The sequence below is a fragment of the Pan troglodytes genome, chromosome 1 (genome assembly GCF_028858775.2).
Source record: "Pan troglodytes isolate AG18354 chromosome 1, NHGRI_mPanTro3-v2.0_pri, whole genome shotgun sequence".
Taxonomy (NCBI): domain Eukaryota; kingdom Metazoa; phylum Chordata; class Mammalia; order Primates; family Hominidae; genus Pan; species Pan troglodytes.
The window spans coordinates 172,446,310-172,462,204 of record NC_072398.2 but is presented as its reverse complement, the minus strand read 5'-3'; the positions used below and the strand labels follow the sequence as shown (position 1 = coordinate 172,462,204).

The following is a 15,895-nucleotide window of genomic DNA, read 5'->3' as shown; positions in this document are numbered from 1 at the left end:
GAACAAAATTGGGCAGGACCTACTGTTTAGAAACTTCACTTTGAGCTAAATGGGGGGAGACAGGGGATCTGGCAAGGTTTCTTTAAAAGTACAGTTTTATAAATAAAAAAATTAATTTCTAAAAGTTAATATAAGTTAACACAAAATATTAATGCAAAAAGTTAATATAAAAGTTTATTATTCTAAAAAAGCATTTTACCTGCCTACAATGATTGCAAATAACTTCTGTACTGGTTTAAGAATCATCAACAAGAGAGGAACCGGAGCAGCTTGAAACCGTGGAGAAGTATGGAAATTCCTAATAGGTCTTATGGAAGCAGGGCTTAGAGGATGCAATACTGACAGACTAGGGACTGCTGTAACTTCTTTTATTAGCAGCTGTCTTGAAAAAGCATCATTCCATACAGTACATTTGCTGGTAATCCTCCAAATTTCCTTACTTTTGGTACTTGAGAGGCCTCCTGCTCTTTTGTTGTTAAAAGTCCTATAAAAATGAAAGTTTCCAGGCAGAAAACTCCACCTGTCACACTGATTTACTCCCAGTCCCTGATACTTATTTACTATATGGTTAACTTGTACTTGATGACAGCCCCGTGAGGTTGATGCTAATGTGTTACATTTTCTCCAGTTAGACAGTGAATTAAATCGGAAGAAAACATGGTTTCTAGCAGCAGACTGCAATCCACAGATGAAGCTCATTTTTTCACTCGATTACCTGAAACACACACAAAAAAACTATAAATATCTGTGGAAAATATTTACTTACCAAACTGGGACTATAACACTTATTAAATAGGCGTGTCAGTTGTTCTTCTAACACATCTCAGGCTAAATTACCTTGGGTTTCAACTCATCACCCCTAGAGCAACGCCTTTCAGCAAGATAAACCAGAGTATATATACCGCGACATTTACTATGCAACATTTACTTTAGAAGCTTGAATTTTTTTCATTTCATTTTTAATTTTTAGTTAGGGAAGAGCCATTTGTATTTTAATGGCAAATTATTTGAGCAATAAAGTGGATTAGATAAAAACAATAGTAAAACTTTATCAGTTTGCAATAACTGGAAGGAAGCATGTAATACAGAATAGTAAAATCTAACTTATAAAATGCACTGGACATTAGGCAATGAAGAACAGTGATCCCTAAGAGATGGGAAACAGAGCCCTACAACTGTCCTAGCTTATTGCCTGGAGAGTGCTTCCAGGCCACAATGCAGACAGGGTAAACCTAGGTGGAGCCCAGTGGTTCCCCTAAATCGAAGAGATAAAGCTGGGAGGTCAAGTAAACCAAGGTTGCTAGAGCTCACAGGACAGAGGACAAGAGAAGACAAGAGCTGCACAGAGAAATAACTCTAGAGTTCTGCAGAGAATCCCCCTCCCATATTCAGCTGAGTCCTGTCTGGGCATATGTGTAAGAAAATTCCCTGGAGCTGGGAAAGGGCCACCTGAAAAGATTGCAGGGAACAATATACAGGGCTCACACAGGGCATGGTATACTGCCTATCCCCTCCCCACCATTCAAAGTGGAAAACCTTATCATTTGTGGGTAGAGTACTCAGAAGGGTTTTGCCTCAACATTAGAGAAAGATTAGTCTGAGACCGAAAGCTGCTCTGGCCCCACCTAACAAATATTAAAAGCAACCCCCAAAAAGATTAAATGCTTCCAAGCAACAACTGTATCCCAGGGAAAAAAAAAAAATCTAAACAGGTATTAGGACACAAAACTATTTAGCACTTAACAAGGTGCAATTTACAATTAAAAATCACCAAGCATGCAAGCAGCAAGATATGTGATCCATAATTAGAAGAAATATCAATCAGTGGAAACTAACTCCTAAATAAACAAATAACAGCATTAGTAGGTAAGGATATTAGTTATTGTAACTATACTGCACATGTTTAAGAAGCTAAAGGAAAATATGAGCATGTTATGTAGAGATATGTAATATATTTCTTTAAAAGACCTAAACTTTTAGACAAGAAAACTGTAAGAACTAAGATGAAAAACATACTAGATGAGACTAACAGCAGATTAACATTGTAGAAATAAAGATTTGTGACTTTGAAGACGTATCAATAGAAACCATCTAAAATGAAATACAGAGGCCGGGCGCGGTGGCTCACGCCTGTAATCCCAGCACTTTGGGAGGCCGAGGCGGGCGGATCACGAGGTCAGGAGATCGAGACCATCCTGGCTAACACGGTGAAACCCCGTCTCTACTAAAAATACAAAAAATTAGCCGGGCGTGGTGGCGGGCGCCTGTAGTCCCAGCTACTCGGGAGGCTGAGGCAGGAGAATGGCATGAACCCGGGAGGCGGAGCTTGCAGTGAGCCGAGATCGCGCCACTGCACTCCAGCCTGGGCGACAGAGCGAGACTCCGTCTCAAAAAAAAAAAAAAAAAAAAAAAAAAAAATGAAATACAGAGAGAAAATACAATAATAAAAAAAGGCACAGGGCATCAATGAGGTATGCAATAACTTCAAGTGGCCTAATATTCATCTAACTGAAGTCCCCAAAAAGTGGGGAGGAGGTGTAGACAGAAAAAAAAACACTTGAAATAATGGCCAAAAGTTTTCCAAACTTGATGAAAATTATAAAACCACAAATTCAAAAAGTTTAACAAATCCTACACAAAAGAAACACAAAGGAAAAAAACTACAAGGCACATAACTTCTTAAAATCAATGAAAGATAAAATCTTAAACTTGACATCTTAGATGAACTGTATAAATTCATTGAAAAACACAAGAAAAGCTGGGCATGGTGGCTCACGCCTGTAATCCCAGCACTTTGGGAGGCCGAGGCAGGTGGATCATTTGAGGTCAGGCATTCGAGGCCAGCCTGGTCAACAATGTGAAACCCCGTCTCTACTAAAAATACAAAAATTAGCCAGGCGTGGTGGCACTTGCCTGTAATCCCAGCTACTCAGGAGGCTGAGGCAGGAGAATCGCTTGAACCCGGGAGGCGGAGGTTGCAGTGAGCCGAGATGACGTCACTGCATTCCAGCCTGGGCAACAGAGTGAGACTCTGTCTCAAAAAAAAAAACAACAAAAAAACAAACAAAAAAAAAAAACAGGAAAAACACAAGAAAGTACATACTCTGATTACATCTCTATAATATAAACTGCAAAAAATGCAAACTAATCCATAGTGACAGAGAGATCTGTGACTGCTTGAGGAGTTGTGGGAAAAAAGCAGCAGGTGAAGGGATTACAAAGAGTGGTGCTTGCCTGTAAACCCAGCTACTTGGGAGGCTGAGGCAGGAGAATCACTTGAACCTGGGAGGCAGAGACTGCAGTGAGCCAAAATTGTGCCACTACACTCCGGCCTGGGCAACAGAATGAGAACCTGTCAAAAAAAAAAAAAAAAAAAAAAAACCCAAAAACAAAAAACAAAAAAACCCAGATTGAGGGAATCTAAATATGAATTGAATTTCAAGTTGTTTTAGGTAATTATTATTTTCTTAGGTGATAATATTGTGGTTATGTGACTATTTTATTCCTGAGATACTTGCTGAAGGATCTGTTCATGATAAACAAAACTCACTTTCAAATTGTACAGCAAAGGTACACACACAAAGGACATAAAGTCAATAAACAAAATATCAGCAATCATTGTATCTCAGTGATAGTTACATATGTGTTCCTTAAATTTTTCTGCATGTTTCAAAATCTTCATATAAAAGTTGGGGAAAAAAATATGTAAACCTCAACCTAAGCTAATATGATATTATCTAGAAAGATGCTCCAGGACTACCAGTTGTAATAGTATTATCTACATATCAAACTATTTGAAAATTACTCAAATTTATTTTCTATGTAATTCATACATCCTGTACTTGCACTGTTAATGTATAATGTTAATAAAGGGCATGCTAAGTAAAACATTAACTTTGAGTTAACCCTTTTTGAAATACTACCAATTTTAAATTAGTAAAGTCTAGGCTGATATATAATAGTCTGACATTATTAACAAGATACTTTGTTTTTACTTTTTTGAACCAAGCTGAAAAATTGTAAAATAATTTAAGCCTAGAAGTCATTTCACAATTCATACTGGAGTAGCTAGTAAGGTTTTCATTGGCTAGGGGCCATGAGAGTTATGCAGCACAGAATATAGTCCTGCTCTCATGGAAGTTATAATCTAGTTGGGGAGACAAAACTGAACCTAAGTAAGACTATTAGGGGATAATAAAATTCAGTTATTAAATACTACATACTGTATGCATTCTTAAAAAGACATCCATGAGTAGCTGAAGAGTTCAGGAAGGCAGCAATTATTTTTCATGCCATTTAGGCAGATGCAGAAAGACAAAAAAAAATGGAAAGAACTGTTTTAAATGGGAAAGTGTATTAAGGTTTAAATGTGAAGTCTTCTTCTAGAAGTCAAACTGCAAAAACAACACAAGCCCACTTTCTTTCCTTGACCTCAAATCTGATGATTTACTATAGTAGATAAGCTTCAGACACTTGCCCAAGCACAATTCCTTTTCCAAATGTGCATCTTACAGCCTCATTTTAGGGGACAGGCTTAGACGGCCACATTCATCCCTAGCAACCCCTACCATTAGCTACAGAGCTAGGAGTAGGTATTTGACACTAAAAAGATTTTACATAAAACAGTATTCCGCACAGGAATATAAGGGCATGTGTAAGTTGGGTCTACAGCAGGTGCTATGGCTAAACAAAGCAATATGAAAGCAAGAACTACGAACAAAAAGCTTTAAAAAAAAAAAAGTGGATAGACAGAAAAGACAATGGACTATTAAGTGTAGACAGAAGACAAGTGACAGACCACAAAGCCAGAGTGAATATGAGACAATAAGACCTCCCTGATTCCCATGAAACCATTGTACTTCCTACACTTAATTGAGCTTCATGAGCTTTTACTTTATCCTCAAAATAATGCGCTTTCTTCAATGAGTTTCTGTATTCTGCAAATAAATGATCTCTAAGACGTTTACATGGTATAAAACAGTTATACATTTGTTTTTGTAAATTGACAGCATTTTAATATTATACATGTTGTTTACTGGAACTAGCTGAGGGTTCCTCCTACACTTTGCAAAGCCAAATTTACCAATTTTCAACATTTAATCAGTTCCAGAAATACTGGATTATCTCTACAGCAACTTTAGCATCCAAAATATCTCAGCCCACATTAAATCAGTCATGTCAATTCTACCTCCTTCTTATCTCATTCTAGCCTTTCCTGGGCTCTGTGGTCTTACGGTGTTGATCACTACCCACCTAATCTCCCTGCCTTATTTCACCACTAACCCCTCCCACTCCAGTTTGACCCCAAACTAGAGCTAAAGCATTATTTCTAAAATGCAAACCCTGGCAACAGAATCCTACCCCGACAATTAACATACAGTCCTACCCTGGTAAATACCATGTAATCATTTAAAAAATGACATGATGATCTGTAAATCTTTAAAAGATTTAAAAGACAGCAATCTCTGGCAAAGGGATATACAAATTTAAAAATAATAATAAATGCTACCTAAAAATTTCTGTATAGCAGAGGTGGCAAACTCAAACGTCTAAAGAAGCACCATACAACAGACCTTTCTACAATGATAAAAATGTTCATGTCTGCACCGTCCAATAAGGTAGCCCCTACATGTGGCTACTGAGCATTTGAAATGTGACTGGTGCATCTGAGGAATGAAATTTTTAACTCAGTTAAATGGCCATATGTGGCTAGTGTCTACTGTATCGCACAGTACAGGTTTGTAGGGTCCAGGCAAGTGAATATCAGCAAAGTGATACTGATGTGAATGCAGATTCATGCCCACCTAAAGGAGGTGCAAACAGTTATGATGGAATTTGAACTTGCTGTGGCCAAATGATTCAAAACTTTTAAGTAAAGCCAGAATTTCAGATTTTAGGTGAAATTTATCAATTTTTAAATGTTGGCAATGAACTTAAAAAATTTTAACGACCTTAACCAAACATTCAGATTTTGTATTTTTGACCTCTGAACTGTATTATTATTCATTCATTCTGAAAATGTTTAATGAGTGCCCACTAAATGCTAGGCACCATAATGGATGCTAGAGATGCTGCAAAGAACAAAACAGATTTTAAAAAACCCTCCCCAATTTGCAAAAATAGTAATGAGAAAATATGCTAGTATATACAAAAATAAATCTGAAAAAAGATACACCAAACTATTCACAATTATTTTGAATGGCAGGATGGTGGTTAAGAGGGATTATTAGTATTTTCACCTTATATATTTCTGTGCAGTTCAAATTTCTACAGGATGTATTATTACTTTTTTAAACCTCCACTCAGGCAACTATTTCTGTAATTCCCATTGTTTTTCTTTTCTTTTCGAGACAGGGTCTCACTTTGTCGTTGTCCAGGCTGGAGTGCAGTGGTGCCAGCTCGGCTCACTGCAACCTTGCCTCTTGGGTTCAAGCAATTCTCGTGCCTCAGTCTCCTCAGTAGCTGGGATTACAAGCATGCATTACCACATCTTGCTAATTTTTGTATTTTTAGTAGAGACGGGGTTTCGGCAAATTGCCCAGGCTAGTCTCGAACTCCTGGCCTCAAGTGATCTGCTCACCTCGGTCTCCCAAAGTGTTGGGATTATAGGCCTGAGCCACCGCACCTGGCCAGCCCAGCTAATTTTTTAAATTTTTTCTGTAGACACGGTATGTCACTATGTTGCCCAGGCTGGTTTTTAACTCCTGGGCTCAACTGATCATACTGCACTGCGAAGTGCTGGGATTACAGTCATGAGCCACCACGCCTGGACTTTCGTTGGTTTTCCATGGCTTCCACAGACTCCTTCATATGGTGAACCAGGCCCTCCTACTACTTCTCCAGGCAACTTCCCCAACCCTCCTTCACCCATTCCTAAATTCCAAACTCCCTGATTTACTTACACCCCACAGAAAAAGAAAGCTCTCATCTCTATGTCTACGCACATCTATTCACACTGCTTAGCTCTGCTCATGACGAGCAAACTCCTTCTCATTTCTCATGACTTGTGTAAAAATTTTAAAAGAATCCTATTGACACAGAAGGTATAAGCAAAAGCCCCAACACTACACATATATAATTAAAACCATTATCATTTCTATCACTGACAACCAAGTGTCGTTTTGAATAGAAACAGTGCCTGATATTTTGTAATACCCGGTTTATCCTGAAGAAAGGGTAAAGAATGAGGGAAGAAATCTATTCATGCATTTTCAAGGAGCCAATCACTAGACTACAGAGCACATAAGAAAAAAAAAATCAGGGCTGACATATTCTCTTCAAAGAGCTGTGGCAGGTCAACAAACATAGCTGGCAGACTTCTAGGATTACAAAATTAATGATGTGAGAAAATTAAACAATTTGGATTGTTAGCCTCTAAGAACATTTCAGATCCTTAATTCTTTAAGTACCATCTCAGAATGAGCAAGTGCAGCACTCACTGGCACTCACAGCTGAAGCCTGGAAGACAGTTTTAACAACTCTTGCTGAAAATGACTATTTCTTCTCTAGTTTCTATGGAAACAGCTGTCAGATTGGCAAAAATAGGACATGTACTTTAAAATAATCATTCAAGCAAAGTACACACATGATGGAAGGCTTTAAAAAAGAATTGGACGGCAGCAGACTTGGTTCTTAAGCTTCCAAATGTCAGACTACACCCCTTCACCCCGGCTGAGAATGACGGAGATGAACCTAAATCCTTTTAGCGAGGGTTGCACGACCTTGATCAACGCCTGAATGCCAAATAAGGGATTTTCATCTCCCTGGACTACAATTTCTTGTTGAGGATTGCACGGCACAATAAAACTGTTGCTCCACACACAGGCGACATTTAAACAGTATACAGTGAGTTCTGTAGACGAGTCTACGAGAAAATTGTTAAAACTCCCCGGAACTGCTTAGACGGGGAATGTTCTGGTTTGCCCTGCCGAGTTTAGGCTGGAAAACGTGTTCAGTTTCTCCTGAAGAGGGAAGGGGTGAAAGAGACGGATGCCCGACGCGCCGGGAGGCGGTCCCCTCTGGCAGAGGTGCCGGGTGAGGAGCCCGAAGCCACGCGGGTGAGAAACCCCGCTCTGAAAGCGGAGCCGCGGAGAAGGGCGGGCTGAGGGGGAGGGCAGGCGGCCCACGAAAGTACTGCCACGGGGCAGACACACGGGGTCACCGGCGTGCCCCGGACAAGGATAGGGGAGAACCGGGCTCCCCCAGGACAGATCCCCTCCGTCTCCCGCCCCGGCGCCCCGCGCCCCTACCCTCCACGCAGCCTTATCGCCCACCCACGCCTCCTCCCGTACCCCCATCCCCAAGGATCCCCACTCCTTGCCCGGGCGCCCCCGCAGGCGCTCTGCGCTCCGCCCCCTCCCCACTGCCGCACTCTGCCTCCTCCCCTGGGCACGATCCTACTCGGAAAAGCTGGGGAAAAGCGTCACCGTGAGGACTGACTCAAGCAGAAGCGAAAGCGGTGACACCGCCGACCCGACCTATGCGCAGGCGCGCACCCGCACTTCCTGCCCGCCACACCGGCCTGGGCGCCCTTCGCTCCGCCCACACCCGGCAGTCAATACAGCCGCCCAGAGTCGTTCTCCCAGCTGCCCCGGGCCCCGCGGAGACTGTGGCGCTCTAGCGCCTCCGTGTGGCTTAAGGAGGGACATGGCCCTGGGCTGGGCTGCTTGCCTAGGAACAACTTTCTCCTGTCCTTGGTGAGTTGGGTCCTCTAAAGAATGATCCACGCAAGGCTGTATCCGTTGTAGTCTCTACGGCAGTACCGGCCAAAAGGGAAGAGACTCGAAGACTGCCAAAAGACGAAGGCTTCCTGGTTCTGAATCTGCATTCATAGAAATAGTCTTTGGAGTATGGGAACAGTGCTTTCATATGATTTTTGGAGGGACGCATTTTAAGAAAGATGAAGTATAATCTTAAGTGTCTGGAGGTTAAAGTAGCTGGCTCCAAAATTAATGTGTATAGTATGTTTCATTCATTTCACCAAAACATATTTCTTGAGCATCAACTACATTTTAAGTGCCAAGGATGTAGCAGTGAACAAGACAGACCTGAATTTCGTGAAGTTTATATCACAGTGAGGAAAGACAGGCGATTAAAAAAAGTGTACAAATAAACACAAATAAATAAAAGTGTACAAATAAGCCAGTACAAATAAACACTGGATTGTGATGGATGAGTAGTGAGGTCCCATATTAGTTTATTATGTTTACACTCTGTGCACAATGAAAACATCTCAAAGGACATAATCACTATGTCAAAGGACATAAACACTATGAACAATTTTAGGTATCTCTTTTGGAAAATTTGTAAGTTACTGTTTCGTTTATCTTATGTGTATTTTATGATTTGCCTTTTACCTTGAAAGGGATATCCTGGAAAAGCCCTGACAACTGGACCCCTAAAAACTGAAGTAGGAGGAGGTCCTTCAGTCTTCGTAGGGTTTATCTCCCAACCTCTGGAGTGCACGTGTCTTACCAAAGTTTCCAGCATGCTAGCCACCTCTTGCTCATCTTGCCTGGTTAGCATAATGTCATTGGTGAAATAGATGGGTGTGATGTTCTCCGGAATTTCCAGTTGATCCAGCTCCTTTTGGACTGCGCAGAGCCATTATGTCATTATCCTGGGTCCACCTGATTTCCAAAGGGGCCAGACTGGCAAGTTAAATAGAGATATGGCAGGGATGACCAACCAGTCTTGTATATTTTAGGTCTTTAATTACGACATGAATCTCCACCATCATCTCACTATCCCCTCAGATGAAATATCGGTTTTGATTTATTATCTTCACTTGGAAAGAAGGACAGCTTCAGAGGCTTCCCATTGGCTTTCCCCACCATGATAACTCAAGACCAAGGACCCTGAGCTTCTTACCAATGTGTAGATTGCTCCAGCTGCCCAATATATACTCCCAAATGTGCACTCAGGAACTAAGAAAATGACTACTGGATGGGTCAGTGTATTCCTGGACCCACTGTAAGCTGGACATTATCCAGGACTCTGCTTATTACCTGATCCCCATAAGCCCCCACACTTACAGAGGAGCCATGTGTGTTACATACTTTGGGTAGCACCTGTGAAATGTCTGGGTATTCCTCTTTCCTCAACATATAATCAGTCAAGAAAATGGCCGTGGGACACAGACCAAAGAGTAATCATTAATTACAGTAAATATTTGTTTCAGTATTGCAGGATTCTTCTTTATAGGGACCCAACAACCTCTTAAGTCAACAGATTCTGTGGTCTCAGTGTGAAGATAGGCTCAGGTCTGAGACTTGAGCAATGAGCAGTGCCTTTTATTAAGCAACTACTCCCTGCATAGGGTAAATAGCTTCTTGTCTTCCTCCAGTTGTAGATGTTAGGCAACACTCTTGTTGGCTGCCCGTCTGTTTTTCCCCTAGGGAGACCTTATGCTATTAAAGCCCTCCACAACCTCCTGTGGATCAAGCCCCCTTGGCTGCTCCTCTGCCCTTGGCAGGTGTTACAGTAATTACATCTTCTGGGGTCCTCATGGTTAAAGCCACCACCTGGCTTCTACTACTTCAGGATCCTGTTATCCCAATGGATATTATCAAGCCCAGCCCTGTGATCACCTCTCCTACCGTCAGCCCTTCCCTCCAGAGGAGAGCCTTATCTGAACTTCTTAGTGATGCTAGTGCCCCTCACGCCAGTGCATTCCCCATGGCCATAGAATATGATGCATCCTCTGGGCCTCCCATGGAACATTCCCCTCTGTCTGCCTTCGGGCTCTACACAAAAAAAAAATTCATTCAGGCAAGTCCACTTCCCTAAGCTCCTCTGTCCTTCTACCATTTGCAAGGGCAATTCGGGCATTCCTGCTTTACTCTGCATGGACTATGGCTTTCTCTCAGCTTCTAATAGTCACCTAGCAGTGAGTTTACCCATCTTCTAGAGTCCCAAGTCCCGAGAAAGTGCCCCCAAGGCAATGAATTTTTATTTAGCCAGGATTGTTCTGGAATAGGAATTAAAAGAAATTAAAGAATGTGCAAACAGAAACTCAGTTCTATGTAAGAAAACCCAGTTCCCCCCGAGAAAGAGAAAGAGCTGGAGTCCTTTAAATATTAACTGCCTGTTTTTCTGTGGCTAGTGAGCCTTATCTCTCCCTTTCCCAGGCATTGTAAAGACCCTGTTTCTTTAGCTGTGCAGCTGCAAGGTCACTAGACAGATAAACTCAAGCCGTTAAGACACGTTTTTCCTTGAAAAGTAAGAAATGATGTAATGCATGCCTCAATTCATTAAATAACTGTCTTTGTTTCTTGCTTCTGTAACATGCTTCTCCCTGCACAGATCTCCCCCAACCCCATAAAATGCTTAAAAGGTAACTTGACTCTTTGTTCGGGGCTCAGTCCTTTGGATGTTAATCCGACTGGGCCGGTGCACCTAAATAATAAATCCTCCTCAACCTCTTGGTATCTCTGATTCCTTATCAATCCCGCCACAGTTCCTGCCCACTTTGATCAAGCACCTTCAGAAATCCCATTCCAGGGGTCCTCTCCTGGCTCCTGCCGGTACACGCTAGGTAGTTCTTTTAGCTCCTACATTATGCAATCTTCCTCCCCACACCTTTACAGGCCCAACACACAGGCAGCTGGGTGATGCTGGAATTTAACCTGAGTTATCACCCTGGCAGATATCTAAGAGGAGATGGGGCAGGTCCTGAGTGGGCACCTATTTATTCCTTACGCTAGAGGCTTCAACACTGCCTTCCCACTTGAGGGAAGTGTTAGCTTTGACTAGGGAAGGGTCAGCCACCTCTGCAAGCTCTGAGGATCTGCAGAGTCAGTATCCTCAGGGATTCTATCAGGATGTCCCATTTCATGCTTCAAGATTCCAGATTTTCCCAACCAGGGCCCAGACCTGCCTTGGCTAAGCGTTTAAACATCTCTGGGGTTCTACAACTCTTTTCATGAAAATCTCTTTTGCTCCTCTGCTGTCCACACTCCTCCACTGCAGGCGATAAGAGCCTGTCTGTTACCTACCAAGGAGATCTCTGACTCCCACTCAGCCTTAACTGTTTACGAATGACCCTCACTTTCTCATTATCCCATGCAGGGCATCAACACAATGTAGCAATAACCAGCCCACTGCACTGTTCTTTCAGACACTGCTCCCTCCATCTTTCAAGTGCATTAACTATCCCACCTAAATGGCATTGCCCTCCACTGGGCCAGTTTCCCAGGTCGCCATCACTGAAATCCACACGGGGGCCACTATCTTGTGCCGGACACTGTCCAAGACCCCACATTCCACTCAAGGTGGAGTTCTTGTAGCCAGTTGGGCAATTAATGAGCCACTCTCAGAGCCGATCTTACCATCTTCTTCTCAGATCACCCCACTTCTAGTCCACCTGTATCAACAGGCCCTCTAAAAAGCAGATGCCAGGGTGGAATCAGATGTGCAAGACATATTTACTGGGTGGGAAATCCTGGGAAGGATAATGGAGCAGGAGCAGGAATAGACAGGAAGGGCCCTCAGATCAGGACACTGGTTAAAGGAGAGAGGGAAAGAAGAAAGACTGGATTAGAAGCACCTCAGGTTGTAGCACAGTTCTAAGAAGGTTTTGAAAATGAGGAGTCCTTAGGCCAAAATTGCCTGCTTAGAGGAGTTCCATATTTTGCAGAGATGGGCATCCACTAGTGTTCACACCATGCGTGATCATTGGCTAAGAGCAGTCTATGGGGAGCATGCGCTTGTTACAAATGGAGTTGGGGAGCCAGAAGGTCAGGGGCAGGGCCTGGCAGTCAACTATGCTCCCCAGAGCAGATCTGAGCGGCACATTTTCCCGGTCACAGCTGCTGGAGGATTTAGAGTTTGAATAAGTCTTCTGTTCTGGCTGTACATCTTCTTTGTGCTGCCCTTTAAGCAATTTTTTAATCAACGTGCTATGGACTGAATGTTTGTATCCCTCTGAAATTCATATGTTGACCCCTAAATTCCCAATATTACAGTATTTGGAAATGGGGGCCTTTAGGAGGTAATTAGGTCATGGGGGTGGAGCTCTCATGAATGAGATTTGAGTCTGTAAGGAGATAAAGGGATCAGAGAGCTCCCACTCTGCCACGTGAGGATAAAACAAGACAGCTGTTCGTGCACGAGGAAGAGGGTCCTCACAAAATCCAACCATGCTGGCATCTTCATTTCAGACTTCCAGCTTCCCAAACTGTAAGAAAAAATAGTTTGTTGCTGAAGCCAGTCAGTCTATAGTACTTTGTTGTAGCAACCTGAACTGACTGAGACACATGATCAGATTCCATTCTCAGAACCAACCTTCCAACCAAGCAATATTGATTTGCTACACTTAAAAGTTTGGCTTTTGTCAAATTTCCAAAGCTATTTACCCCGTCTGAATTCAGAGGATTGACATGAATAATTTCCTTTGGATATGCCCTTGGGAAAAGGGCTTCATTTTAAGCACAGCTTAATGAGGTGTAAGAAGCTTTTGAAGGTGTTCTTTACAGAGTATTCATGGTAGGAGGGTTGCTTGAAGGGTCACACTGAAGACTGTGTCCCGTGACAGCATCACTGAAGTTTGACTTTGGATGTAACACTGAAAGTAGATGCTGTGCTACACCAGCAGATCCCCATTCACTGAAGTTATCATTCTGGCAGCTGCCTGCCTCCCTAGAGATTTCCCTTGGCTGGAGACACCTGCTTCATCCAAGGATAGGCTCTCTGCCCAGCGACAACACTTACCCCACAAACTTTGGGAGTACACAGTCCTGACTCCTATGCTTCAGTTGAGGATAACACTGCAAGGCCATCCACGCTGCAGAGACCTCCATGGGACTGGAAGCTCCACTTCTGCCTCTACCCAGTCCTGTTTCCCTTACTCCCTTATAAGTGTTGTTCCTTGACTGGGCACAGTGGCTCACGCCTGTAATCCCAGCAACTTGGGACGCTGAGGTGGGCAGATCACTTGAGGTCAGGAGTTTGAGATCAGCCTGGCCAACATGGTGAAGCCCCCGTCTCTACTAAAAATACACACATACACACACACACACACACACACACACACACACACACACACAGAGAGAGAGAGAGATTAGATAGGCATGGCGGCTCGTGCCTATAGTCCCAGCTACTCGGGAGGCTGAAGCAGAAGAATTGCTTGAAGCTGAGAGGCAGAGGTTGCAGTGAGCCGAGATCACACCACTGCACTCCAGCCTGGGTGACAGAGCAAGACTCCGTCCTAAATAAATAAATAAATAAATAAATAAATAAATAAGTGTTGTTCCTGAGGTCTCTCCCCTATAAGCCTGCACAAAAAGATTTATCTCAGAATCTGTTTCCAGGGAACCCAGCCTAAAACCATTCAGTCTTCTCCAGTGGAAAACTATATTAAATGCCATGACACAGAAAGACATTCATTCACACCTACTATAGAAAGTGCTGGATGCTGAATACTGAGTTAAAGAAGAGAGTGACTCTGAAGAATTATGAGGCATGGCTTGTCTTATAACAGGTTTAGACAGAAGTTCAACAGACAACAATCAGGCCTCTGATGATATAGATTCAGAATGAGAACCAGGTGAAACAGCCACAGGATTTGATGAGGGTCACGTACTTGGAAGGCTGCAATGTATGGGTGACACCTTGACTGAAGTGGCCTTTCGTTTTTCTTGAATATGTGCCAGGCATGACTGTCCAAAAGGGTTGAAATTGTGAATTTGAAATCACTCCAACACAGAGAATTTCAGCATCTTCATTGAAATGTTCTACTCCAACAAAAATCAGCTCAGTGCTTACTTCAACCACAGTTGACTTCTTTTTCTTTCTTGTGTCATCCCAGCCCTTCTTCCCACATAACATGAATAAATCCGCCATTTTAAAGTTAATTTTTTGCTTGAAGAGAATGGTCACACCAAGTTCCAGTGTGTTATTTTTACGAATTACCATCTAAATTATTAGTGCACTAGTATCCTGATTGGTCTCCCTGTCTCCAGCCTCGTTCCTCTTGTCTATACTGCAGCCACCAGGACCCAGCTCCTGAAATTGGGTGTGGGATAATTCAGTATGGCTCAGTGAGCTCCATGCAGGGCCATGGGGGAGGTCTTACTGTGGACATGCCCTTGCTCACTCCCCAGAGATCAGTTCTTCAAAGATGCCAGATGAGCACTTTTCTAAGTGTCAGTGCAAACTATTATTTCTTTATTGCACAAGTGAAATACTAATACCATAGAAAAGCAAAACAAAAAAGAGAAAAATCACCCTTAACCTCACTATCCCAAAATAACCACTGTTAACATTTTGATGCGTAACCCACTTGAAAAGCAAGATTCAAATTACCTTAAATATTTAAAACATTGATGAGATCAAAGCTTCCTCGTTGTTTTGATGTGTATTCCTTTGATTTATAATAATGTAAATGCTTTTTCATGCTTTTATGCTGTTTGGATTTCTTCTTTAGCAAATTGCCTGTTCATGCCCTTAACCCATTTTTCTGTAATATATTCATTTGTATTTTATAAATTTAAAAATTTTTTTATACATTTAAGAATTGTCTGTCATTTATGTAGCAAACATTTTCCCCACTTGAAGTTTGTCTTTCAACTTTTTTGATTCAGGTGAAAAATATACTTAATTGCTGAAATTTTGATACAGTCAAAAATATCCATCTTTTCATTATGGTTTCTGCCTTCGAGATCATATCTACTGTCTGTCTCAAAATTAAGATTAAATATTTATCATTATTTTCTTCTAGTACTTGAATGACTTTGTTCTTTCTTAAATATTTTAAAATATTTAATCTACCAGGAATTTATTTCAGCATAAAATAGGAGGAAAAAAAATAACCTAAAATATTTTCGGAATAATTAGGCCAGTGGAGCTTTTACAAAGGATGCATGCATGTGCCCTCCCCATGGTTAGGACACCAAAG

General features: G+C 42.1%; 1 protein-coding gene across 26 annotated transcripts in view; it reads right to left on the bottom strand.

Annotated features, from left to right (window-relative positions):
- OMA1 (OMA1 zinc metallopeptidase) overlaps nt 1-8,531 on the bottom strand; it is a 279,608-nt gene extending 271,077 nt beyond the window's left edge. For 6 of the 26 annotated variants that reach the window (XR_010154173.1, XM_063802661.1, XM_063802716.1 and 3 more), the window contains exons 1-2: nt 8,440-8,523; nt 200-715 (exon numbers count right to left, since the gene is read on the bottom strand). Coding sequence is in view for 23 of the 26 variants with exons in the window: in XM_063802661.1 (XP_063658731.1) it covers nt 200-699 (500 nt within the window). In the remaining 3 variants the exon portion in view is untranslated. 26 annotated transcript variants of the gene reach the window in all.
- Between the last annotated feature and the right edge of the window lie 7,364 nt (nt 8,532-15,895).